General features: G+C 43.1%; 1 protein-coding gene across 2 annotated transcripts in view; it reads right to left on the bottom strand.

The window, feature by feature from the left end:
* The window catches only part of LOC126275840 (protein DPCD), a 40,865-nt gene that overhangs the window by 11,351 nt on the left and 2,264 nt on the right, over positions 1–27,250 (bottom strand). For both annotated transcript variants that reach the window (XM_049977232.1, XM_049977233.1), the window contains exon 2: positions 18,019–18,221. In XM_049977232.1, coding sequence (XP_049833189.1) covers positions 18,019–18,221 — 203 coding nt within the window. The remainder of the gene's footprint in view (positions 1–18,018; positions 18,222–27,250) is intronic.

The raw sequence follows: 27,250 nt of genomic DNA, 5'->3' as shown, positions 1-27,250 counted from the left end.
TGGGTAATTTTTTTGTGTGAGCTGTGTCTAATGCAAACATAAACCATGGGGATTTCACCACAGTGTTGAATACTGAAGCCACTGAAGGTATTAATAACAGTCAGTCATCTGGTAACCTCTTAGAGCTCCTTCCTTATCCGAATCCAAGAAATACATTTCAGTTATGGAAATGGCACCTGTTACATTGATAACGAGTCTAACAACAGAATCCACGAACTCGAACAAGAGCTGCATCTTCTTTTATGACAAGACATTCTATATCCTGCCAGAGTTCGCAGTGAAGTGTGAAAAAGATACGTACGTTACTTTAAGTATGCGTGGCAGATTAACAGTCTAGTTACTTCTCGGGCCAAATCCCGTAACTTGGCTCCAGATCAGTTCTGTTTGGTTCATACTGTAATGCTACAGTGGCAAATGTAAAAATGCAGCATTTTTATGGTGCACTCGATGCTGTGAAAATGATTATTTTTCATGTTTCTACGATCCTTATCTACATCTATGGTATAAAAAGATGAATGTAGTCTGAATAATGATTGTTTGGTTTTTCATATTTGCCTTAAAAAAATAAACTGTTATTTTTCTTAATTTAAGCAACTTTTATGAAGTGTGATCCATAAAATATTGATAATTGAGAAATAAGATGTGCATTATTCATAAAAAATGATGATGAATTTTACAACTATGAGATGTAGGTATTTCAAATTGAATGAGAAGAAAAAATGACAAACAAGATTTGAACCAGTGAACCATGACTTGACATATTATAACTGTTACACTACCAATTCCGCTACACATCTGTTGAGTATTTGTGTCTCAACTGTAACTAGTACAGTCCATCAGAAAACTTCAAAGTCAATTATCTCTGTAAATTTATGAAAAACGTTACGAACAACATATTTCTCAGCACTTTTTAACCGTGTTCCACATGCATGTTTCACTACAGAACAGGAAACAGCCTCAGCCATTTTCATGCTGCGCTTCAACAGCACAACAATCAGTGTACAACGCTGCAGAGGCTGTACACTATTTTTGAAATAAAAACTACGTAGCTAAAGCATGGTTAAGAAAAACATTGATGGCTGTTAGTACGTTTGAATAACTTCTACATCTACATGGATACTCTAGAAATTACACTTAAGTGCCTGGCAGAGGGTTTATTGAATCACCTTCACAATTCTCTGTTATTCCAGTCTCCTATAGCACGCGGAAAGAGCGAACACCTATATCTTTCCGTATGAGCTCCGATTTCCCTTATTTTATTGTAGTGAACATTTCTCCCTATATAGGTCGGTGTCAACAAAATATTTTTGCATTTGGAGGGAAAATTTGGTGACTGGATTTTCATGAGAAGATTACGCCACAATGAAAAACTTCTTTCTTTTAGTGATGTCCAGCCCAAATCCTGTATCATTTCTGTGGCGCTCTCTCCCATATTTTGCGATAATACAAAACGTGCTGCCCGTCTTTGAACTTTTCCGATGTACTCCATCAGTCTTATGTGGTAAGGATTCCACACCGCACAGCAGTATTCTAAATGAATTCCTTTTAGCACTCATGTGGATGACTTCACACTTTTCATTATTTAGGGTCAACTGCCAACTTTCACACCATTTGAATATCTTTTTTAAATTGTTTTGCAACTTGTTTTGATCTTCTGATAACTTTATTAGTCGATACACAGCAGCATCATCTGCAAACAACCTAAGGCGGCTGTTCAAATTGTCTCCCAAATCATTTATGTAGATATGAAACAGCAAAGGGCCTATAACACTACCATGGGGAACGCCAGAAATCACTTTAAGTTTCATTTAACATAACTTAGCAATAATTCATCTAATACATAAGTAGGACCTACTTCCAAGAGTGTAACAACACCAGTGTACATGTGCTGCAGCTTCTGACCAAGCATTGCATTTGTGTTTGTTTACGTCAGGTTTATTCTTATGATGGAAAGGGTATAGCAGAAGCTTTCATAGTGATGTATTTACCTCAAGAGTGCATCCAGCATTCCCACCTTTAGGGATTTCAACCTTTTTAGTGCAAAATGTCTTATATTATGTGGAGTTTAGGGCTATTCTATTTTGCCAGATGTTTAGGAGTATTTAGGACAAAACTGAACTTAAGACGGTAACCCTATAATTTATAGTAGGCAACACTCAATGTATTACTTTACTCTGTGGCACTGCTGATTTATTAAAGGGGATTCCCTCAAACTTTTATTGAATGTAATCTGTCTGATTTTAGCTTACTGTATTAACAGTGCTGTTACCATTGTTAAGAATGAAATTGTCACTTAAGTTGTATTACACCTACAATAATCGCAAAACAAGTTGATCAATTACAATGGGGAATGTAAAGTATAGAGGGAAAACAGATATGATGCTGCTTTGTTGGTTGGTTTGTACATTAAAGGGACTAAACTGTGTGGTTATCAGTACTGTTTTTCCTTATCACACAGGTCTCAGATTAAAACAATAACCCCAAAAAATCCTATCGCCTGAAATCCATGGAAGGAGCAAAATGCAAAAAACTGTGTGTAACCACACTGAAGTAGAAAATCAAAGTATCAAGTCATGATTGAAAACATTAACAAATACGAACAAAGCAATAGAAACTGTTAAAACAATACAGCAGATGGCCATGGGCTGGCTGTATGGTTAACGCGGAGCAGGCAAAGGACAATGGAGTCCCTCAGAGTGGCATGTATGGATGATCTCCAGACTTTTGTGTCTCCTTTATAACACATTAACTTATTGGGTGTAGTTAGGGTGTGTCATCCAGTGTGATATTCTGAAAAACTTTACGTCATAAAACTGTTCAGAGATCATTTTCCAGTATGCCGAATCTTCAGACTTGGCTTACGAGTAGCTTCTTTGGCTACCCAGTCAACAAGCTCATTTTCCGGGATTCTGACGTGTCTCAGAGTCCATACAAAGACCACAGCTGTCCACATCATTAGCGGATGTAAACACTCTCTTGGATGGCCATTACCAAAGGATGATGAAGATAGCACTGGTCGAGAGCTAGTAAGGCACTCAAGGAGGTGCTACAAATGAGGAAGGACCCCATGGCACAGGAACGTATATGCTCAAGAGTGCGAAGGATGACTACCAGCTCTGCAGTGAAAACACTGCAGCCATCTGTCAAGGAGCACTGTTCAGTATGTCCTGCAATGAGCTTAAGTGAACTCAATGTGATCATCAACTATTGAGTCATCCATGTAAACTGCCTCTGCATCCTGGGACACATCAAAAATAGAGAGACAGAGGCAGCAGAGGGCCTCAGGATGTACTGAGCCTTTTGGGACTTGTTATAGGTCCAAACGAAGCTGTGGTTGAGGTATAAACCATGGAAGCATGCATGAATGGATCCAGAGAACAGATGGTAGAGAGGAAGACTCGAGTTCAGTGAGAATGGAACTGACACAGACTGCAATTGTAACTCCAGGTCTGGGCCGCCATTGAGGGAGATGGATCGCTGTGTTAGGGAAAAGAAGATGGTAATTTGGACGTATAGATGAGCTGCAAATGGGCACAGTGTAATTGGCAAGCAGTAGTTGTTGCCTGATCCACAATAGAGGAACCACTGGTGCCACGAGTAGGCTCTGTTCACAGGGTTCATTCAGAAAGCTCCTGTCACAAGTTGAACTCCATGGTAGTGTATAGGGTCTAGCATCCACCAGGCTCCCATAGTCAAGACGAGAATGTACAAGAGCTTTGTACAGCTGCAACAGTGTAGGGCGATCTGCACCTCAGCTGATGTGACTCAGACATCAAAGAATGTCAAGGTGCTGCCAGCACTTTTGCTTAAACTGATGAAGATGGGGAAGCCAAGTTAAGGGGGTATCAAAAGCCAGTCCTAAAAGGAGAAAATAGTCTACTACATGATTGCACCTTTTGTATGGCTCCCTACAGTTGATGTTCAGCCACACCAATAGTAGATGAGCAAAAGGAAATGCAAGTCATCAGCATACAAGAACGGTGATACTGAGGATCCCACAGCTGCTGCGAGACCATTAATGGCCACTATAAAGAGTGAGATGCTCTGTATAGAGCCCTGAGGGTCCCTACTCTCTTGGATATGGGAGTAACTGTGTGAAGCACCAACTCAAACTCTAAGATGCAGAGCGACAAAAAGATTCTGAATAAAAATTGGGATCAGGCCCCGGAGGGCCCACTCATGTAATGTAGCAACAATGTAGTGCCCCCAAGTTGTGTCGTAGGCCTTCGTCAGATTAAAAAAAAAGACAGCAACAAGGTGATGACTGCAGCAGAAGGCCATTCGGATGGCACAATCCAGGTATACCAAATTGTCAGTGGTTGAGGAACGATGATACTTACATGCCATTGCAATGGAATTCACCTTCGCTCCAAATACGGTTGAAGACAGCAAGGAGGTGCTGTTAGTAGTCCACTCATAAATGTTTAATTATTTGGTGATGGAAACAGCCAAGGTCTTAAGTCAGAACATTGCACAAGGGCACTCAGAATTTCCCCCTCACTGAAAGCAGCATTACATGTCTCAGGGTGGTGTGTAATAAAAGATAGGTACTGTTGTTCCACCTGCTGCTTTAGGGTACAGAAGATGGGGTAGTAATTCTCAGGCGCAGAGGTTCAAGCATAATGCTCGGCAAAACGCTTTATCATTGAGTCTGGGTTGGTATAGGTAGCTCCATTCGTGGAAATCCCATGTATACCTGCAAGGATCTGATATCCATATATGCATCTGTGTTTAGTCCAAACTCGAAGGAGAGGTTCGTGTTCCAGTGGTGGAGATGTCACTCCTCAAATCCTTAGGACCATTCCAGAACCTCTCCACCGGAGCCCATCTCTCTGCTCACCCCTACCATTCCCTGCACACCTACAGGGTGTTTCAAAAATGACCGGTATTTTTGAAACGGCAATACAAACTAAACGAGCAGCGATAGAAATACACCGTTTGTTGCAATATGCTTGGGACAACAGTACATTTTCAGGCAGACTAACTTTCGAAATTACAGTAGTTAGAATTTTCAACAACAGATGGCGCTGCAGTCTGGGAAACTCTATAGTACGATATTTTCAACATATCCACCATGTGTAGCAATAATATGGCGTAGTCTCTAAATGAAATTACCCGAAACATTTAACAACGTGTCTGGCGGAATGGCTTCACATGCAGATGAGATGTACTGCTTCAGCTGTTCAATTGTTTCTGGATTCTGGCGGTACACCTGGTCTTTCAAGTGTCCCCACAGAAAGAAGTCACAGGGGTTCATGTCTGGCGAATAGGGAGGCCAATCCACGCCGCCTCCTGTATGTTTCAGATAGCCCAAAGCAATCACACGATCATCGAAATATTCATTCAGGAAATTAAAGACGTCGGCCGTGCAATGTGGCCGGGCACCATCTTGCATAAACCATGAGGTGTTCGCAGTGTCGTCTAAGGCAGTTTGTACCGCCACAAATTCACGAAGAATGTCCAGATAGCATGATAGCATGATGCAGTAATCGTTTCGGATCTGAAAAATGGGCCAATGATTCCTTTGGAAGAAATGGCGGCCCAGACCAGTACTTTTTGAGGATGCAGGGACGATGGGACTGCAACATGGGGCTTTTCGGTTCCCCATATGCGCCAGTTCTGTTTATTGAAGAAGCCATCCAGGTAAAAATAAGCTTTGTCAGTAAACCAAATGCTGCCCACATGTATATCGCCGTCATCAATCCTGTGCACTATATTGTAAGCGAATGTCTCTCGTGCAGCAATGGTAGCGGCCCTGAGGGGTTGCCGCGTTTGATTTTGTATGGATAGAGGCGTAAACTCTGGCGCATGAGACGATACGTGGACATTGGCGTCATTTGGACCGCAGCTGCAACACGGCGAACGGAAACCCGAGGCCGCTGTTGGATCACCAGCTGCACTAGCTGCGCGTTGCCCTCTGTGGTTGCCGTACGCGGTCGCCCTACCCTTCCAGCACGTTCATCCGTCACGTTCCCAGCCCGTTGAAATTTTTCAAACAGATCCTTTATTGTATCGCTTTTCGGTCCTTTGGTTACATTAAACCTCCGTTGAAAACTTCGTCTTGTTGCAACAACACTGTGTTCTAGGAGGTGGAATTCCAACACCAGAAAAATCCTCTGTTCTAAGGAATAAACCATGTTGTCCACAGCACATTTGCACGTTGTGAACAGCACATGCTTACAGCAGAAAGACGACGTACAGAGTGGCGCACCCACAGACTGCGTTGTCTTCTATATCTTTCACATCACTTGCAGCGCCATCTGTTGTTGAAAATTGTAACTACTGTAATTTCGAAAGTTTGTCCGCCTGAAAATGTACTGTTGTCCCAAGCATATTGCAACAAACGGTGTATTTCTATCGCTGCTCGTTTAGTTTTTATTGCCGTTTCAAATATACCGGTCATTTTTGAAACACCCTGTACCTTCTACATGCATCCTGAAGTCCACAAACCCAATCACCCAGGACACCCCGTTGTGGCCGCTTACTGTGCCCTCTCATAGAGAATCTCTGCTCTCGTAGACGAGCACATTCTACCTATTACTCAGAATCTACCCTCCTATATAAAAGATATCAATCATTTCCTTCACAGACTCTCCACAGTTTCTGTCCCTTACGCTAACATCCCTAATGCCCATGGCCTTACCACTATTGAACACTAGCTTTCCCAATGACCAATGGATTCCAAACCAATAACCTCCTTCCTATTTGCCATGACCAATTGTATCCTCACCTACAATATCTCCTCCTTTGAAGGCATCACCTACAAACAAATCAGTGGCATGGATATGGGCACCCACATGGCAGCATCCTATGCCAGCCTATTCACGAGCCATCTGGAGGATCTCGAATCCTAAAGCCACTCACCTGGTTCAGATTCACTGATGACATCTTTGCGGTCTGAATCACGGGTGAGGACACCCAATCCACATTCCTCCAGATCTGCAACAGCTTCTCCCCCTTTTGCTTCGCATGGCCCACCTCAACCCAACAAGCCACCTTCATTGATGTTCACCTCTCAAAGATGGCTACATCAGTACTTCTGTCCATAAAACCTACTAACCACCAGCAATATCTCCACTTCAATACCTGCCACCCATTCCATACCAAGACGTCCCTTCCGTACAGCCTAGCCACCTGTGGTCATAACATCTGCAGCGACTAGCAGTCCCTCTAGAATTATACCGAGGGTCTCAGTGAGGCCTTCACAGACCATAATTATCCTCCCAACCTTGTACAAAAACAAATCTATAATGCCTTATCTTTCCAGTCCCCCACCACCTCCCAAAGTCTCATCATCCGGCCACAGGCGAGCATTCCTCTCTTAACTCAGTACCACCCAGGACTCGAACAACATTCTCCACCAGGGTTTTGATGACCTCTTGTCATGCCCTGAAATGAGAAATATCCTGCTCACTATCCTTCCCAACCATCCCATAGTGGTATTCCACCATCCAATGAACCTACAGAATATACTCAGCCATCCTTATACAATCCCTGCTCTCAACCCTTTACCTCATGCCTCATATCCTTGTAATAGACATAGATGCAAAACCTGTCCCATACGTCCTCCCATCACCACCTACTCCAGTCCAGTCACAAACAACACCTATCCCATCAAAGGCAGGGCTACCTGTGAAACATGTCATGTGATCTACAAGCTAAGCTGCAGACACTGTGCTGCATTCTATGTGGGCATGACAACCAACAAGCTGTCTGCTGCATGAATGGCCACCGACAAACTGTGGCCGAGAAACAAGTGGACCATCCTGTTGCTGAGCATGCTGCCCACGATGACATCCTTCATTTAAATGACTGCTTCAGAGCCGGTGCTAATGGATCCTTCCAACCAACACCAGATTTTCTGATTTGTGCTGGTGGGAACGTTCCCTCCAATATATCCTACATTGCTGTAACCCTCATGGCCTCAACCTTCATTTGCATTGTCCTCACCCATCCAGCCCCTTCCCTGTTCCCATTCCAGCACTACACAGCCCTCATTCCACAATCACACCCAGCCTTTTTACTTCTCTCCTTTTCCACTCCCTCCCCCCCTCCAACCTCTCCCCTGCCCTCTGCCTAACCTCCCCACTGCATGTAGGTGCCCTACCCTATCTCCACCTCGTCCCTGCAAGCTCCCCACTAGCACTTCACTGTCCCCCACCACCCACTTGGCACTCATATCATGCTGGTGCTCACAATGTGGCTTCAGTTGACAGACCTTGCAGTCATGTGTGTGTGAGTTGCGTCTGTGTAAGGGTATGTGCGACTGTTTTTGACAAAGGCCTTGCTGGTTGAAAGCTTATTTATGACAGTCTTTTTGTTGGGCAACTCAGCATCTCCACTATATGGTGAGTAGCAACTGACCTTTTCATAATGATGTGATAGAAGAGAGAGAAGAACTATTAATAAACTTTTCTGCATCAGGTCACACTGGTGAATATGAAGTACATGGGAATTACACAACAACCTAATCTCTTCCCTGCCTTTTTCTTTGTTTTATGTTTGTAATTGCATGGGTGACCATTTGCTTACCTAATAACATATGATGAAATCCTTTTGACAAATGTTTAGGTGATAAATCATTTAATGTTATTTGTTGCAATAATTCCATTAAGAAAATTTAATTCTAGACTGCTTTCTTCAACTGATATGTGACTCCTGATACTGATTTTCACCATAACTACTTCTTATGTTGTAATAAATCAAGTACTAGAAGGAGTAAAGGTAACTGCTCAGCATATAGTTACGACATTGAGAAGTGGTCCATTATCACATCTATATTACTATGTGACTATCCTGGGGCACATAACATGCACCCAGTTGAAGGTTGCCTACTCAATGGTTTCCAGGGCAACAGTGTTTGATAATGAGAGCAGTCAGTGACTTCCAAGAAACTTTACCTTGTAACACTAACCAAAACGGCCTTGCTGTGCTGGTACTGTGAATGGCTGAAAGCAAGGGGAAACTACTGCCATAATTTTCCCCGAGGGCATGCACCTTTACTGTAAGGTTAAATGATGATGGCGTCCACTTGGGTAAAATATTCCGCAGGTAAAATAGTCCCCCATTTGGATCTCTGAGTGGGAACTGCTCAGGAGGACGTCATTATCAGGAGAAAGAAAACTGGCGTTCTACGGATCGGAGCGTGGAATGTCAGATCACTTAATCACGCAAGTAGGTTAGAAAATTTAAAAATGGAAATGGATATGTTAAAGTTAGATACAGTGGGAATTAGTTAACTTCGGTGGCAGGAGGAACAAGACTTTTGGACAAGTGAATACAGGGTTATAAATACAAAATCCAATAGGGGTAAGGCAGGAGTAGGTTTAATAATGAATTAAAAAAATAGGAGTGTGGGTAAACTTCTACAAAAAGCATAATGAATGCATTATTGTGGCCAAGATAGACACGAAGCCCATGCCTACTACAGTAGTTCAAGTTTATATGCCAACTAGCTCTGCAGATGATGAAGAAATTGATGAAATGTATGACGAGATAAAAGAAATTATTCAGATAGTGAAGGGAGACGAAAATTTAATAGTCACGGATTTCTGGAATTCAATAGTAGGAAAAGGGACCGAAGGAAACGTAGTAGGTGAATATGGAGAGGGGATAGGAAATGGAGGAGGAAACCACGTTGTAGAATTTTGCACAGAGCATAACTTAATCATAGCTAACATTTGGTTCAAGAATGATGAAAGAAGGTTGTATACATGGAAGAAGCCTGGAGATACTGGAATGTTCCAGATAGATTATATAATGGTACAACAGAGATTTAGGAACCAGGTTTTAAATTGTAAGACATTTCGAGGAGCAGATGTGAACTCTGACCACAATCTATTGGTTATGAACTGTGAAAACTGCAAAAAGGTGGGAATTCAAGGAGATGGGATCTGGATAAACTGACTAAAACAGAGGTTGTACAGAGTTCCGGGGAGAGCATAAGGGAACAATTGACAGGAATGGGGGAAAGAAATACAGTAGAAGAAGAATGGGTAGCTCTGAGGGATGAAGTAGTGAAGGCAGCAGAGGATCAAGTAGGTAAAAAGACGAGGGCTATTAGAAATCCTTGGGTAACAGAAGAGATATTGAATTTAATTGATGAAAGGAGAAAATACAAAAATGCAGTAAATGAAGTAGGCAAAAAGGAATACAAACGTCTCAAAAATGAGATTGACAGGAAGTGCAAAATGGCTAAGCAGGGATGGCTAGAGGACAAATGTAAGGATGTATAGGCGTATATCACTAGGGGTAAGATAGATACAGCCTACATGAAAATTAAAAGGACCTTTGGAGAAAAGAGAACCACTTGTATGAATATCAAGAGCTCAGATGGAAACCCAGTTCTAAGCAAAGAAAGGAAAGCAGAAAAACGGAAGGAGTATATAGAGGGTCTATACAAGGGCGATGTACTTGAGGACAATATTATGGAAATGGAAGAGGATGTAGATGAAGATGAAGATGAAATGGGAGATATGATACTGCGTGAAGAGTTTGACAGACCACTGAAAGACCCGAGTCACAACAAAACTCCAGGAGTAGACAACATTCCATTAGAACTACTGACAACCTTGGGAGAGCCAGTCCTGACAAAACTCTACCATCTGGTGCGCAAGATGTATGAGACAGGCAAAATACCCTCAGACTTCAAGAAGAATATGATAATTCAAATCCCAAAGAAAGCAGGTGTTGACAGATGTGAAAATTACCGAACTATCAGTTTAATAAGTCACGGCTGCAAGATACTAACACGAATTCTTTATAGGCGAATGGAAAAACTGGTAGAAGCCAACCTCGGGGAAGATCAGTTTGTATTCCACAGAAATGTTGGAACATGTGAGGCAATACTGGCCCTACAACTTATCTTAGAAGAAAGATTAAGGAAAGGCAAATCTATGTTTCTAGCATTTGTACACTTAGAGAAAGCTTTTGACAATCTTGACTGGGATACTCTCTTTCAAATACTGAAGGTGGCAGGGGTAAAATACAGGAAGCGAAAGGCTATTTACAATTTGTACAGAAATCAGATGGCAGTTATAAGAGTTGAGGGACATGAAAGTGAAGCAGTGGTTGGGAAGGGAGTGAGACAGGGTTGTAGCATATCCCCAATGTTATTCAATCTGTATATTGTGCAAGCAGTAAAGGAAACAAAAGAAAAATTCAGAGTAGGTATTAAAATCCATGGAGAAGAAATAAAAACTTTGACATTTGCCGATGACATTGTAATTCTGCCAGAGACAGCAAAGGAATTGGAAGAGCATTTGAACGGAATGGACACTGTCTTGAAAGGAGGATATAAGATGAACATCAACAAAATCAAAACGATTATAATGGAATGTAGACGAATTAAGTCGGGTGATGCTGAGGGAATTATCTCAGGAAAAGAGACACTTAAAGTAGTAAAGAAGTTTTGCTTTTTGGGGAGCAAAATAACTGACGATGGTCAAAGTAGAGAGGATGTAAAATGTAGACTGACAATGGCAAGGAAAGTGTTTCTGAAGAAGAGAAATTTGTTAACATCGAGTATAAATTTAAGTGTCTGGAGGTTGTTTCTGAAAGTATTTGTATGGAGTGTAGCCATGTATGGAAGTGAAGCATGGATGATAAATAGTTTGGACAAGAAGAGAATAGAAGCTTTCGAAATGTCGTGCTACAGAAGAATGCTGAACATTAGATGGGTAGATCACATAACTAATGAGGAGGTATTGAATAGGAATGGGAAGAAGAGGAGTTTGTGGCACAACTTTACTAGAAGAAGTGATTGGTTGGTAGGACATGTTCTGAGGCATCAAGGGATCACCAATTTAGTACTGGAGGGCAGAGTGGAGGGTAAAAATCATAGAGGGAAACCAAGAGATGAATACACTAAGCAGATTCAGAAGAATGTAGGTTGCAGTAGGTACTGGGAGATGAAGAAGCTTGCACAGGGTAGAGTAGCACGGAGAGCTGCATTAAACCAGTCTCAGGACTGAAGACCACAACAACAAAATCTCTCAGTTCAAATAAGAAACAATTTTTTTCACCATAACAAATTGTGCAATGCTTAACAGCTTGAGTCCTGCCTCCCTCCTCCTCCATCTTCCCCCCCCCCCCCCCCCCCTCCCCAAACACGTCTGAAAAAAATTAATCATTCCACTCATTAAAATTATAATTTTGCAAAATTATTCCCCCTGCAATTTATTATTGGTAAGTGTAGACCAACATGCATGCCATAAAAGAGCAACACAACGACATACAACACTCTGTAGATCGGCGAAGGGAACCATGCGAACAGCAGGCTGAAAAAGAGAGACTGCAACCTTGGCCGCTACATCGGCCACCTCATTTCCATGGATAACAACGTGTCCTGGGATCCAGAGGAATACCACAGAGATGCCCCTCAAGTGCAGCAAGTGGAGGCAGTCCTGAATCCAGTGGACCAGACGGTGGACAGGAAAGAGAGCTTGGAGACTGAGGAGAGAGCTGAGTGAATCTGAGCATATAATATACTGTATCCGCTGATGGCGACGGATGTATTGGACAGGCTGGAGAACAGCGTAAAGCTCTGCAGTACAAACTGAACACTGGTCGGGAAGCCGAAATCGATCAGGGGTTACGCCAACAATATAAGTACTCCCAAACCAAATGATGTTTTTGAGCCCTCAGTGTAAATAAATGTGGCATCCTTCACATGTGCATATAGAGCAGCAAATGCCAGACAATAAACGAGAAAAAGGGTACCATCCTTGGGAAGCTGACAAAGGTCACAGAGCAGGCAGGTCCGGGGGCAGAGCCAAGGCGGTGCTGTACCCCCAGTTGTCAAGAAAGCTTTACGAAAGTGGAAGGAAAGAGACTGTAGCAGCTGACGGAAGCAGACTCCTGGTGGTAGTAGAGAGGAAGGGTGGCCTGCATACCATAAATCCAAGGAGGCATCAAAAAAAAGGTCATGGGCTGGATTAGAAGGCATGGAAGACAGATGGCTAGCATGACTCAAAAGGACAGCTCGCCGATTGGACAGCAGAGGGTCAGCAGTCTCGGCATAAACGCTGTCCACAGGGCTGGTGTAAAAAGCTCCAGATGCTAAACACACTCCACGGGGGCGGACAGAGTTGAGATGCCTAAGAATAAATGACTGAGCAGAGGAGTAAACTATGCTTCCATAGACAAATTTCGAGCGCACTGAGGTGCTATATGGGCAAAGAAAGACCACCTGGTCCACTCCCCAGGAGGTACCATTCAAAACACGGAGGGTGTTGACGGATCGCAAACAGCAAGCCAAAAGATAGGAAACGTGGGAGGACCAGCACATTTTTCAGTCAAACATAAGTCCCAAGAATTTAGCGACGTCCGCGAACAGAAGGTTGACAGGGCCTAGATGTAGGGAAGGCGGAAGAAACTCCATACAACACCAAAAATTGACACAAACGGTCTTACTGGGAGAAAAACGGAAGCTGGTTTTGATGCTCCAAGAGTGGAGGCGATCGAAACATCCTTGAAGACGTCATTCAAGAAGGCTGGTCCATTGAGAGTTGTATTAGGTCACTAAATCATCCACAAAGAGGGAGACTGTAACATAGAGAGGGAGACAATTCATAATTGGATTTATGGGGATAGCAAACAGTACAACACTTAGCATGGAGCCCTGGGGTACCCCGTTTTCTTGGGAGAAAGTACAGGAGAGAGTAGTGTTCACCAGCACTTTAAATGTGCACTCTGCCACAAATTCACGAATAAAAAGGGGTAGCTGACCTCGAAAGCCCCAAGAGAACAGTGTGCCTTTCCTCCAACAGGTATCGTATGCTCTCTCCAGAATAAAAAATATTGCTACTGTTTGGCGTTTCCTGAGAAAATTGTTCATGATATAAGTGGAGAGAGCAACAAGATGGTCAACTGTAGAACGATGCTTTTGGAAACCGCATTGGGCAGGTGTTAAAAGGCTTAGGGACTCCAGCCACCAGGCTAAACGGCAATTCACCATACACTCCAAAACCTTACATAAACTACTCGTGAGAGAAATGGGGTGATAGTTAGAGGGAAGATGTTTGTCCTTTCCAGGTTTCGGAACAGGAACGACAATAGCTTCCCGCCATTGTCTGGGAAAAGTACTGTCGATCCAAATTCGATTATAAAGGCAAAGGAGGTAACGCAGACTATGGTATGATAAATGCAGCAACATTTGGACGTGGACAACATCCGGTTCTGGGGCGGAAGAGCGTGAAGAAGAGAGTGCGCGTTGGAGTTCCCACATGGGAAAAACAGTATTATAGCTTTCACTATTGTGAGAGAAGAAAGCAATAGGTCACACTTCTGCTGCACGTTTCTTCAGGAGAAAGGCTGGCAGGTAATTAGAAGAGCTTGAAATCTCAACAAAGTGTTGGCCCAATGAGTAAGAAATTGCGACAGAGTCCACTATGGTGTCATGTGCGATAGTGAGCATAGGGATTGGGGAGAAATTAGGCACGCCAGATAACCATCGAATGCGACTCCTAACTTCTGAGGAGGGAGTGAAGGTGTTAAAAGAGCCTTCTTGCTATCGTGGATGACACGATGGCATCGCGCACGTAACTGCCTATAGCGGATACAGTTGACAAAAGTAGGATGGTGGCGGAAAACGCGAAGAGCATGTCGCCGCTCACGTATTGTGTCACGGCATGCTTCGTTCCAGCAAGGAACTGGGGGGCGCCGCGGCAAATCAGAGGTTCGAGGTATTGAAAGTTTCACAGCTGTAAGAATAACTTCCGTAACATCAGTGACCTGATCCGTTGACACTAGGAAAGTGACGGTCATCGACTGTCACTAGAGACAAGAAAAGTGTTCAATCGGCTTGGGCAAACTTCCAGTGTCTCAGGCGCATAGATGGTAGTTGTGGCTACACTTGAAGGACACATGGAAAATGGTCACTTGAGTATGTATCAGCAAGAGGGAACCATTCAAAGTGCTGAACTAGCTGAACAGTACCGACCGAAAGGTCCAAATGAGAGAAATTCGCTGTGGAGGCAGACAAAAATGTAGGCTCCCCAGTGTTGAGGCAAACAAGACACGCTTGGTAGAAGACGTCAATCAATAGGTAGCCACGCAGACAAGGACGCGGAGATCCCCAAAGTGGGAGGTGGGCACTAAAGTCCCCAACCAGCAAATAGAGGGGTGGGAGCTGACCAAGGAGATGAAGGAGATCAGCTCTTGCCATCGGTGTGGACGATCGAATGTATACGGTACAAAGAGAGAAAGTGTATTCAGAAAGGGAAAGACGGACAGCAACAGCTTGGAAAGAACTGTTTAAGAGGATCAGGTGATAATGGTCAGTATCATGGAGAAGAATCATAAGTCCCCCATGTGCTGGAGTGCCACCAACAGAGGGGAGATCAAACCAGACTGATTGAAAATGAGGGAAAACAAAGTGATCATGGGGACGCATCTTTGTTAGCTGGAGACAGAAGATGACTGGCAAGTGGGATCGTAAGAGGATCGACAATTCATCCCGATTGGCTCTAATGCCGCGGATATTCGAATGGATAATTGACATATGGTGGACAGAAAAGGGAAGAATCTCACCACGGTTGCTTTCAACTCAACGACTGCTGAGAGCTGGCGGCCGACAGTGTGGAACGGCACTCAGACAAAGGCAGAAGATCCTGATCCACAGGTTGTTCGGGGGCAGCTCCTGGCACCAGCGATCGGCCGGTTGATCGGCCGCCAGCAGTGCACCTTAGTGACACAGAAGACGGCCGAGGGTGGTTACCGCCAGGTGATGCTGTAGATGAGACACGCCATGGTGGAGAAGGGGAGGAACTTGGTTTCTTATGAGCCTTCTTGGAAACAGGATGTCGAGATGAGGGTGGAATCGATGGTTGTGTTGTTGGGGTACATAAAAAATCTTCGCAAGTAGGCACTTTTTTGGAAGTCCAGGTGTCTGAATTTGGGGCTTGTGGTTTAGCAGAAGCCGATAAAGGGTGAGACATAGAGTGAGCAGGTGTCAGTGGGGAGGTTGAACGGGCGATCTTTGCGCTGTCTGGTCTGACAACCGAGCCACTAAAGGTGAGATCACAAGTCTGCATGGCTGCCTCCTTAGTAGGCCGGGGAGATACAAGGACAGTGCTATATTTATTGGCCGGAGGCACAGTGGGCTTTCGACTGGTTAATAACTTATGAGCAGAAAGTGTAGACACCTTTTCATTCACTCTGATTTCCTGAATAAGAAGTACATCTTTGAAAATGGGGCAATCTCTAGAGGAAGCAGCATGGTCACTCATACAGTTGATGAAATGAGGGGATGGAGGTGGACAAGCACCCTCATGGGCACCCTTGCCACACGCAACGCATTTTGCCGGATCGAAACACAACTGGCTGGTATGACTGAACCGCTGAACCGATAGCAACGCATAGGGTTGGATTGTAAGGGCGAACTGAAATTGTCTCATAGCCAACTTTAATGATCAATGGAAGTTGAGCTCTGTCAAATGTCAAGAAGATGGTACAAGTTGGAACCAAGTCCCTGTCAACCCTTTTCATGACTCAATGAACAGCCATTATGCCCTGGTCAGACAGGTAGTTTTTAATTTCCTCGTCGGACAATCCGTTGTGGGAGCATGTATAAACCACCCCGCATGATGAATTTAAAGTGCGGTGCACTTCCACCCAGACAGGGGAGGTGTGTAGCAGTGACGTTCGCAGCAATTTTTGTGCCTGGAGGGCACTGACTGTTTCTAACAACAAGGTGCCATTTCGCAATTGGGAACAAGACTTTCAAGACCTGCAGTTGCCCTTCTAAATGATGAAAGGGCTGACAGTGGAGAAGCCTTGACCTTCGTCCAAATGAGAAACAACAAGGAACTGTGACACTGATGGAAGAATTATCCCTGCTGAGACTCATTCAACTTTCGCTTGTGAGTAGACATTGTAAATGTAGAGGAAACCATTGCAGAAGTATTCCCCACGATTACTGTTGTCTCCAATGGCAGGTGAGGGAGGGGGAGGAAGGGGGAGGGAGGGTAAGGGGAGGGTAAGGGGAGGGGAGGGGAGGGGGAGGGGAGGGGAGGAGGAGGGGAGGGGGAGGGGAGGGGGAGGGGAGGGGAGGGGGAGAGGGGAGGGGGAGAGGGGAGGGGGAGAGGGAGGAGGAGAGGAGGGAGAAACAAACACACACCAAAGACGCTAGGCAGGGAGTTCTTCCCCATCTGGCTCACATTGCAGATTTCAAATTTAAAGAGATAGAGAGGTCAAACCCCTGAGAGAGACCAAAAAACGAAAAGTCAAGGAAGAGGAGAAATCTACAAGATGAAGTGAAGTCAAGAAGGCAACTGAGCTGATATAAATAAGAACACCAAGAGAGGACAAGGAAGGGGCAAACGGAAGGAAATAAGTACAGGAAAGGAGAAGGAGGGGACAGGTAAAGCATCCTGTAAAAGGAGAAAGGCTGCAATAGCTGAGGGACTCATGTGCACCACACAAGTACCCACAAAAGAGCTGTGGGCCACCTGGAGGAAAGCATAGAGTTATCCTACTTAACAGGTACCTGACAGCAGTTGTGCAACAATGAAGGTGAAGGGGGAAAAACAAGTGTTCTCAACAAAAGTATCCAAATGCAAACAAGGTAACTGAAAAAAAGCATTATACTTGGTAGCAGCTCAATATTTGTGTGATGTCAAAAGTCCTGCTTTTTTATTTATTTTTTTATTTTCTACCTCACTCCTCTCTCACCTGTTCTCCTAAAATAAATTAGTTACTTTTATGCAAACCCATGTATTAGAAAGGAACACTTGGAATGATCTAAGAGCTGATAAAAACTGTGAGATGATGATACAGTAAGATAAGTTTTATAGCAGAAAGACCAAGAAAATGGTTGCATTCACTGTAAGACTATGACAAGTGGAATTAACTGAATTATTCATTCTTTTATCCCAATAGCATCTAAAGTATTTTTCTTAGGTTCTAGGTCCCCACTTCATTTGATCATTCCCAGAAATTTTTTTCTAGCTCTCTAAGAAAATAATTGTATTAACAGAAAGATTATGAACAGTGGTAGAGTGTAATAATGAAACTCACTGAATTAACATCTTCCTTGATCCCAACAGCATCTAAACTATTTGTCTGGGGTTCTGGATCACCAACTTCAACTGCCCACTGATGATTTCCACATAGTTTCCTTCTATCTCTCCAAGCCCTTCTTACGAGAACATTTGTGTCCAGACTATACTCTTCCACCATTTCAAGGCCATCTTCCAGTTTGTAATGAATTTTACGCTTACCTGCAAAATAAAATCAGATGATAAGAGCTACACATGCGTAATATGATCACAACATAATTCATCCAATGGAAGCTACTGCTGTCATAGTGTCATCTCACATTTCAAGAAACATACACAAACACTGTATGCAGGTGTTCTTTGAACTGCCAGAAGGCCTCAGCGGGTACATACTGTGTAGGTGAAATGATTTTTTAATAATTACTGAATCCCATATTATTGTCTGAACAAAATGACTAATATACCTCAGGTTTATTAACTGAAAACTATTTCATAAATGGTCATTTCTACTTGAGGTTGTTTTTACAACTTTATATTATGAAGCAAACTGTAATAACAGTGCAACTCTTTGCAATTTGTTCAGACATTTAAAAATAAACCTGCATAATATTTAAAAAATAAATAAAATAAACTTGTAATACAACAAAACATCTTTTTTTTTTTTCAAACTGACAGCAGTCTCGAATCTATCACAATATTACGCCAAGGTAAGTAATATTAATTACTCAGATTTAAATTTTTATATGTAAATCAGATCTGCAGCATACAACAGCACACAAGCAAATAATATTCTCAATAAGTTACATATTAGTCAAAACTAAATTTCTGAAGATAATTATGATTAAGTCTTAATTGTCAGATGCAACAAAATTTTAGAATGCACTTAGCTCTTTGTATATTATCACCAAAAATAAAGGATAAGTTCCCAACTGAAAGATGGACTATCCTTTCATCAGTTAATAAAGTTCATTCCACTGAAAATAAACAACAACTGCCACACACTGCCACATCCTTTTTCCTGCAAAAGAATTCCCGCATCAAAGGGCGGTACCCTGTTTGGACTACTTTACCAATATTTTACTTACTGAAGTGACTGAAAGGAGCTATAGACTGTCACTAAGCCACTAAGAAGGTTTCACTGTGCGCTGTTTCTTATTTCCCACTTCTAGCCATTTATCCTTGCAGTGAAATGTGATATTTTGACTTTACAGGATGGCCAATGGATTTATGAGGACACCATACTGTGCTACACTACAAATATTGCAGGTGCCTTTGGCTGTCACATCCACCAATAATTCATTTAGCCAATTTCTTGCACAGTTTGATACCTATAACACTGGTAGTTCTTCCCCTTCTTTCTCAGGTAAAGAAAGGTTCACCAAATGGTCTTTACCTGATGTCTGCTGAGAGCACGAACTAAGAGCTGAACTGAGTAGATGGGTGGAGCTTGGAAAAAAAAGACCAAGATTGTGAGGCAAATGTTCTACAAACATGAGAAATCTTGTTCCCATAAGCCATACAGAGTTGTCTTAACATATTTTGCCTCCAAGCAGTACCATTGGCCATCTCATAATATGACACTAATCAGATAGTACTTACATAGTAAAGTTAGTTGTACAACTAACTTCATCGGAGTCAGTTTATCTACAGTGGAGTAACATATTCTGAAAACAGTGAAAATGAATAAACAGCTGTTTGGATTAAAAGATTCACAAAGCTATCATCTGCAGGTATACTCTGCAAATGACCTTACAGGCTGTTTTCCCCTTTCCTATTCCATTAATGAATGATGGGCAGGAAGAACAACTGTCTGTAAGCCTCTATATGAGCTCAGAACTCTGTTTTCTCATTGTGGTCATTTCATCAGATGTATGTAGGAAGTAGAAACATGTTTCCTGAATCTTCCTGGAAACTATATTTGTGGAATACAGCAGTGAACTTCTCCTTCATGCATCTACATCTGCATCTGCATAGACAATCCACGAGCCACCGAACGGTGCTTGGTGGAGAGTACCCTGTGCCACTACTTGATTTCTCTTCTGCAGCTTATGCCACTGAAGTTTGTCTAATCATTCCATGACATCCGCACACTTGCTAAACAAATCTATGACAAAATAAGCTGCTTCTACTTGTATCAGTTCTATCTTTTTCTAACAACCTTTAAACAAGGAGAAAAACATGAGAATCACTCACACACATGATTTGTGAAATTCATTTCCTTAGGATCCTGCCAATGAAACAGTCTGGTATCTGTTCAGAGGCCGGACAAATGTGAGATTCCTGAAGAGGGGTAGTGGCAGCTTTATCAGAAGTTGCAGGAGCAACAGTCTGGATGATTGACTGATCTGGCCTTGTAACACTAAGCAAAACAGCCTTGCTGAGATGGTACTGCGAACCGCTGAAAGCAAGGGGGAACTACAGCCATAATTTATCCTGAGGGCATGCAGCTTTACTTTATGGTTAAATGATGATGGCGTCCACTTGGGTAAAATATTCCGGAGGTAAAACAGTCCCCCATTTGGGGCTACTCATGAGGACGTTGTTATCAGGAGAAAGAAAACTGGCATTAGTTATGTGATCTACCCATAAATGGAATGTAGTCGAATTAAATCGGGTAATGCTGAGGGAATTAGATTAGGAAATGAGACGCTTGAGGTAGTAAATGAGTTTTGCTATTTGGGGAGCAAAATAACTGATGATGGTCAAAGTAGAGAGGATATAAAATGTAGACTGGCAATGGCAAGGAAAGGGTTTCTGAAGATGAGAAATTTGTTGACGTCAAATATAGATTTAAGTGTTAGGAAGTCGTTTCTGAAAGTATTCGTATGGAGTGTAGCCATGTATGGAAGTGAAACATGGACGATAAATAGTTTGGAGAAGAGGAGAATAGAAGCTTTCGAAATGTGGTGCTACAGAAGAATGCTGAACATTAGATGGGTAGATCACATAACTGATGAGGAGGTATTGAATAGAATTGGGGAGAAGAGAAATTTGTGGCAGAACTTGACTAGAAGAAGGGATCGGTTGGTAGGGCATATTCTGAGGCATCAAGGGATCACCAATTTAGTATTGGAGGGCAGTGTGGAGGGTAAAAATCGTAGAGGGAAACCAGGAGATGAATACACTAAACAGGTGCAGAAGGATGTAGGTTGCAGTATGTACTGGGAGATGAAGAAGCCTGCACAGGATAGACTAGCATGGAGAGCAGCATCAAACCAGTCTCTGGATTGAAGACCACAACAACATTTTCTGTTTCTTGTCTGCATATTCTCCTCTGTGATTAATGTGATTGTTCATCTACTCCACCCTCTGAATATGACATGTAATTAATTATTAAGTCTATGGAGGGATTTCTCTTGCCTAAAACCATGTGCACATGTCATGTGTGTTCTGTGTAGAACACATAGGACATATTGACGGAGGTCCTACAATTTGTAAGCTGATAGTGGACGTCACTAAATCTCCACCATTGATCACCATAAAATCATTTATGTCTTTGCTTAAAGCCCTCTATTCTATTCCAAAGTAGAGATCATCATTACCTCTGGGTATGAGGGTGCAAATTATGAGACTGCCTTCATTCCAGATGCAAGATTTGCTATCTGTACCAACAAATGATTGTTTTATTTTGTAGTTCTTATATACAGTAATACTTTCTATAACTGTAAAGGAAAACTGAAGAGATTTTCCTCCTCATGGAAGAATAAGTTTATCCATTTTTGTTCCACTCATAGACGTTTCAGCACTTTATGTGTTACCTTCAGTGAGTTTGTGTGTAAAGTTCTTGTGAATGACAAAATCATGCAATGGTTCATATGAAATTCAGCTTGAGGCTATTTCCATATACAAAGGTGTGATACTCAGACATTAATTTACGTTAGTTTACTTACATAGTTAATGTCTATGACACTTATTGACCAGCTGGGCCACAAAATATGTTATTTCTGTATTGTGCTGAAAATTAGGCCTACAATGCCGTTTTGGCAAACAACAAGGTTATAAATGAAATGATTATAGAAAATGAAAAGAAAACAATATGGATAAAACAGGATTCTACAAACCACATAGAGGAGGCATTAAGTTACAGACAGGCACAATGAAAAAGAATGCTAGACATATTCAGCTATTGGACTAAGATATATCAGATATAGAGAACCCACACACTAGCCAACCCACAACCACATGGCTACTCTCATCTCCAGACACTAAGGGGCTACTGTCATCTCCACAAACTAAGGTCTGGCTGGCGATAGCAAAGAGTATTAAGCTCAGGACATAACCCAGAGGCATATCAATTCCTGGAAAAAGGTGTCTGACAAGGCACAACTCACACACACCTCAAAAACTCAGTCTTGTAAAAATTTCCAAAGAAAACAGGGCAGGCGCCCACGGAAGCCCCACACGTAAAGAGTTTGGAGGATACAACTTCTCCAGCAGGAGTCGTAGGCCTTCTCTAAATCGAAAAACATGGCCACAGTCTGGGATTTCCACAGAAAACCATTCATGACATAGGTGGACGAAGTAATGAGACGGTCAACTGCACAACACCACGCTCTAAATCCACACTGTGCATTCATTAGCAAATGGCAAGACTCGAGCCACCACACCAGTCGAGCATCGTTCCATCACCTTGCAAACACAGATGGTAAGAGAGATAAGGTGGTAGCTGGAAAGAAGGGTTTTGTCCTTAGCAGGATTAGGTATGGGTATGACAGTGGCTTCATGAAGCATCCAGAAAATGTGCCCTCAGCCCAGATGCGGTTGTATATGTTAAGCAGAAAGTGTATGCCCACAAGAGAAAGGTGCTGCAACATCTGAATGTGGATGGCATCTGGCCATGGGGCAGAGGATCGGGATGAACTGAGAGCATGATCTAGCTCTGTCATAGTAAAGGCGGCATTGCAGCACTTACAATGCGGAGAAGAGAAGCGAATCGTTCGAGCCTCCTCTGCCCATTTCCGATGAAGGAAGGCAGGGTGGTAGTGGGAAGAACTCTAAACTTACACAAAATGGCGGTCCAAGGTGTTGGAGATAGCAATAGAATATACAATGACATCGTCAGTGACTGTCAGGCCGGAAATTGGGGAATAGATCTTGGTTCCAAAGAGCCATAAGAGGTTGGCCCACACGACAGAGGAAGGTGTGGAACTGTTAAGGAACTAGTGAATGAAATCCAGTTACCTCTTTTGCTATCGCGAATAATGCAACAACATTTTGGACGCATCTGTTTATAATTTATGCAGTTTGCCAGTGTAGTGTGGTGGGTTAAAAATGCAGAGAGCATATCTACGTGTGTGAATTATGTCGCAGCATGCCTTAGTCCAACAAGGGAGTGGGACACGATGTGGTAGAGAAGAAGTGCGGGGGATGGAACATTCTTTAGCAGTAAGGATAAAGTTTGTGAGATATCTGACCTGGTCATAACAACTAGAGAAATCTTGTTCTTCGAAGGTCACCAGGGAGGAGTAAAGGTGCCAGTCAGCCATAGTAAGCTACCATTTGAGTGTGCATGTGGATCGGGTAGCAGTCAGTAAACGGACAGCACAAAGGAAATGGTCACTCGAGTAGTAGTCAGAAAGAACGGACAACTCAAGATGATGGGCAACCTAGGCAGTGCAGAAGGATAGGTCCAAATGGGAATAGGTGTGCGAGGAGTTGGAAAGGAAAGTGGGTGCCCCAGTGTTAAGGCAGAAGAGGTTAAGTTGGTTAAGAAGGTCAGCCAAGAGGGTACCTCTCTGACAAGTCCTGGGAGAATCCCAAAGGGAATGATATGAATTAAAGTCACCAAGTAGCAAAAATGCCCAATAAGTTGAAGGAAGTCTGCCCTGGTGACAGCGAATGATGGCGGGACATATGCAGTACCATCGAAGAGGATCGTCGAGGTGGCAAAGGAGAAGACCGTTTGCCCTTGGTGGACTTCTTCAAGGCTTTCCGGTTAGATGAAGATTCAGGTGTTTTTTGGCTGGAGGGACGGAGGAAGTCTTCATGGGAGTACTCCTTCTGTCCATTCCAGCCTACTGGTTGTGTAGCTGGTGGTTCCGCCACTTGAGGCGAGAGTTTGACAGCTTGTTGCAGCACAGCTCGATGGTGATGCTATCTTGACACTAGGCGACTTTGCAACTCAGAGCTGAATTGGAGGTCACATGTCTGCGTGGCCATGTCCTTCATGGAACGAAGGGTAACAAGAACAGAACTAAAGGTACCAGATGGGAGAACACAGGGTTCACGACTAGCAGGTAACTTGTGAGCAAACTGGATGAGGGACCAATTTCTTTATCCATATCTCTTAAACAGCCCACTCATCAAGATACACTGAACACTCCTGAGAGGAGACAGCATGGCCATCATTGCAGTTAATACAGCGGGGAGGAGGTGGACAACCGCCCTCATGCACATCCCTCCCACAGGTAACACATTTGGCTGGGTGTCGACAAGACATTCTAGTGCTGTTGAAATGATGACACTGGTAGCAGTGCACTGAGTTCGGAACCTATCGACGGACAGTGATAATTACATAGCCTGCTTTGAGCTTGGACGGAAGCACTGATCTATCAAAGATGAGAAAGAGAGTGCTGGTGGGCACTAAGGAGGAATCTACCTTTTTCATTACACGATGAATGGCAATGACACCCTGATCAGAGAGGTAAGATTGTATTTCGGCTTTGGTTAGACAGTCGAGCAGCTTGGTGTAAATTAGACCACGGGAAGAATTCAAAGCTCGATGGGCCTCGACATGAACAGAGTAACCATGCAGAAGCAATGAAACAAGCAGTTGTTGTGCTTGGGAATCAGAAGTGGACTCCAAAAACAAAGTACCATTCCATAAATGAGAGCACGACTTCACATGGATAGCAATTGCATCAACACCTTTCTGAATAAACAGATTTACCGTGGCGAAGGACAGACCGCCTTCAGTACGTGAGACCATGAGGAACCATGGTGCAGTGGGAAGGGTCTTTGAATCATTAGCCTCATTGCGTTTATGTTTTGTGGACGCTGAGTGGGAAGATGATTGACTCATGATGAGGAAATTCCCCATGACTGCCTGTGTCTCCGATGGCAGGTTACTTCCAACTGGGGGCCTCCTTCATAAGGGGGTGCACTCACCTTAGGTGATTGTTCACTCCTCTGGTCAAACCTCGCGAACACCTGTCAGAGGGACCACTCAGCAATTTGGGAAGGTTACAGCTCAGGCAATCACCCCTCCCTGGACCTGGCTTGTACCAGGGGGAACGTGCCAACCATATCTGTCAACCCGGGGCTGGAAATTACATGTTACCCAGTCACCTGTTAAACGTCAGACACATGGGCTGGTCTTTAGGAGCACACAGGGGGGAAGAAGAAAAAAAGAGGATCCTCAAGTTCTGAAGCAGAGGAAAGAGAGGAGAAGGGAAACAAAGAAAGGAAAGGGTAGTGAAAAACAAAGGTGAGACGGTTCGCACGTCAGCAACAGAACGCAGAAAAGTCCCAATAACACCCTCCCCAAGGGAGGGGAAAAAGAATAGCAAGAGGATAGACATGCAGCACAGAAGGGGAAAAATGCTGCAAAGGCTGGGGACACATGGTAGCCAAGCACAAACCTGCCAAAATGTGGCGAACCCCTGAGGGACCTCTATTTGTGCCACATATGACTGGAACAGTATGCATATTTTCCCAATAACTGGAGAAGACTTACCTCATTCTACAAATAAACTGATTTTTTGTTAGAAAATCTGCTGCAATCTTACCATCAAGATTTACAGTGGGTTCCAGTACTACCTATCATGAGTCTGCCTATTTCTCTAGAAATAAATTGATGGAGATTTGTAATTCAGTAGTAGGATAAACTCTTCAATCACAGCTACACTTTCATTTAGATATTTTTTTTTAAATATATGTGTACAGTTTGTATACAGTTAAAAAAACAACATTGGGAAAGAGTATTTCTGGCTTTTCAGGATGTAAATCAATTCCACACTATCCTTCTTACAATGTCTCCTAATAACACATACAGCATCTTTACCATGTCATGTGGCAAAGAAATGCTACTCTAATTATGTAATAGTGTAATCCATGCTGATGAGTATGTACCTATTTTGAAATCAGGCAACACTACCATCTGAAAGTATTAACACATTATGAGTGCACACGATAGAGGGTATTTTTCAAAATACCAATATACAAGTCCACAAAGCATATTTTCTGTGGTTCGAGCTCATCACAAGTGATAGGCATGAATTATATCACCTAAAGTGTCCAAGCAGTTGCTATGAACAGGGACACCTGGTCATATGAGCAATGAGCAATTTGAATTTCATCTTGATACATGTGGAATACTGCATGCAGGGAAGGAAGTCGACTGTGCCCTTTCAAAGGAACCATCCCAGCATTTGTCTAAAGCAATTTAGGGAAATCACAGAAAACATAAATTAGAATGGCCGGACCAGTGTGTGAACCGTCGTCCTCCCGAATGCGAGTCCAGTGTGTTAACCACTGCGCCACCTCGCTCAGTGCAGACTCATTTTGAATTCTTTGTCTGACCGATGTTTCACTGATAATCTGGCAATTTGACAGCATGAGTGGCGGGTATTATCAAAGAAGTATCACCCATTGTTCATGGTGAACTGAGATCAAGTTTGTGAGTTTCCAGAACACATGTTCACTCTGCAGCAGACTGTGCACTGACATGAAACTTCCTGGCAGATTAAAACTGTGTGCCAGACTGGGACTCGAAAGTGGGAGCTTTGCCTTTCCCAGGTAAGTGCTCTACCAACTGAGCTACCTGAGCAAGACTCACAAACCATCTTCACAGCTTTACTTCCATCAGTGTCTCATCTTCCACCTTATAAATGCCATAGAAGTTCTCCTCACAGGTTTGAAGTTGTGAGGATGGTCGTATGTTATGCTTGGGTAGCTCAGTTGGTAGAACATATGCGAATGAAAAGCAAAGGTCCTAAATTCATGGCCCGATCTGGCACATAGTTTTAATCTGCCAGGAAGTTTCGTTATCAGCAAACATTCTGCTGCAAAGAGACAATTCATTCTGAAAACAGTTCTCCAGGCTGTGGGTAAGTCACATTTCTACAATGTCCTTTCATCCAGGAGTGTCAATCTTTGTACAGCAGGTTCGTAAATCGTGCTCCAGTAGCTCAGTTTGTGGAGCACTTGTCCACGTAAGGCCAAATTCCCAGTTTCAAGTCCCAGTCCAGCACAAAATATTAATTTGCCAGAAAGTTTAAAGCTTGCAGGTGATCATTATATATTGCCACCAT

Source organism: Schistocerca gregaria, chromosome 1, assembly GCF_023897955.1.
Source record: "Schistocerca gregaria isolate iqSchGreg1 chromosome 1, iqSchGreg1.2, whole genome shotgun sequence".
NCBI lineage: Eukaryota > Metazoa > Arthropoda > Insecta > Orthoptera > Acrididae > Schistocerca > Schistocerca gregaria.
This window is presented reverse-complemented; position numbering and strand designations above follow the sequence as displayed.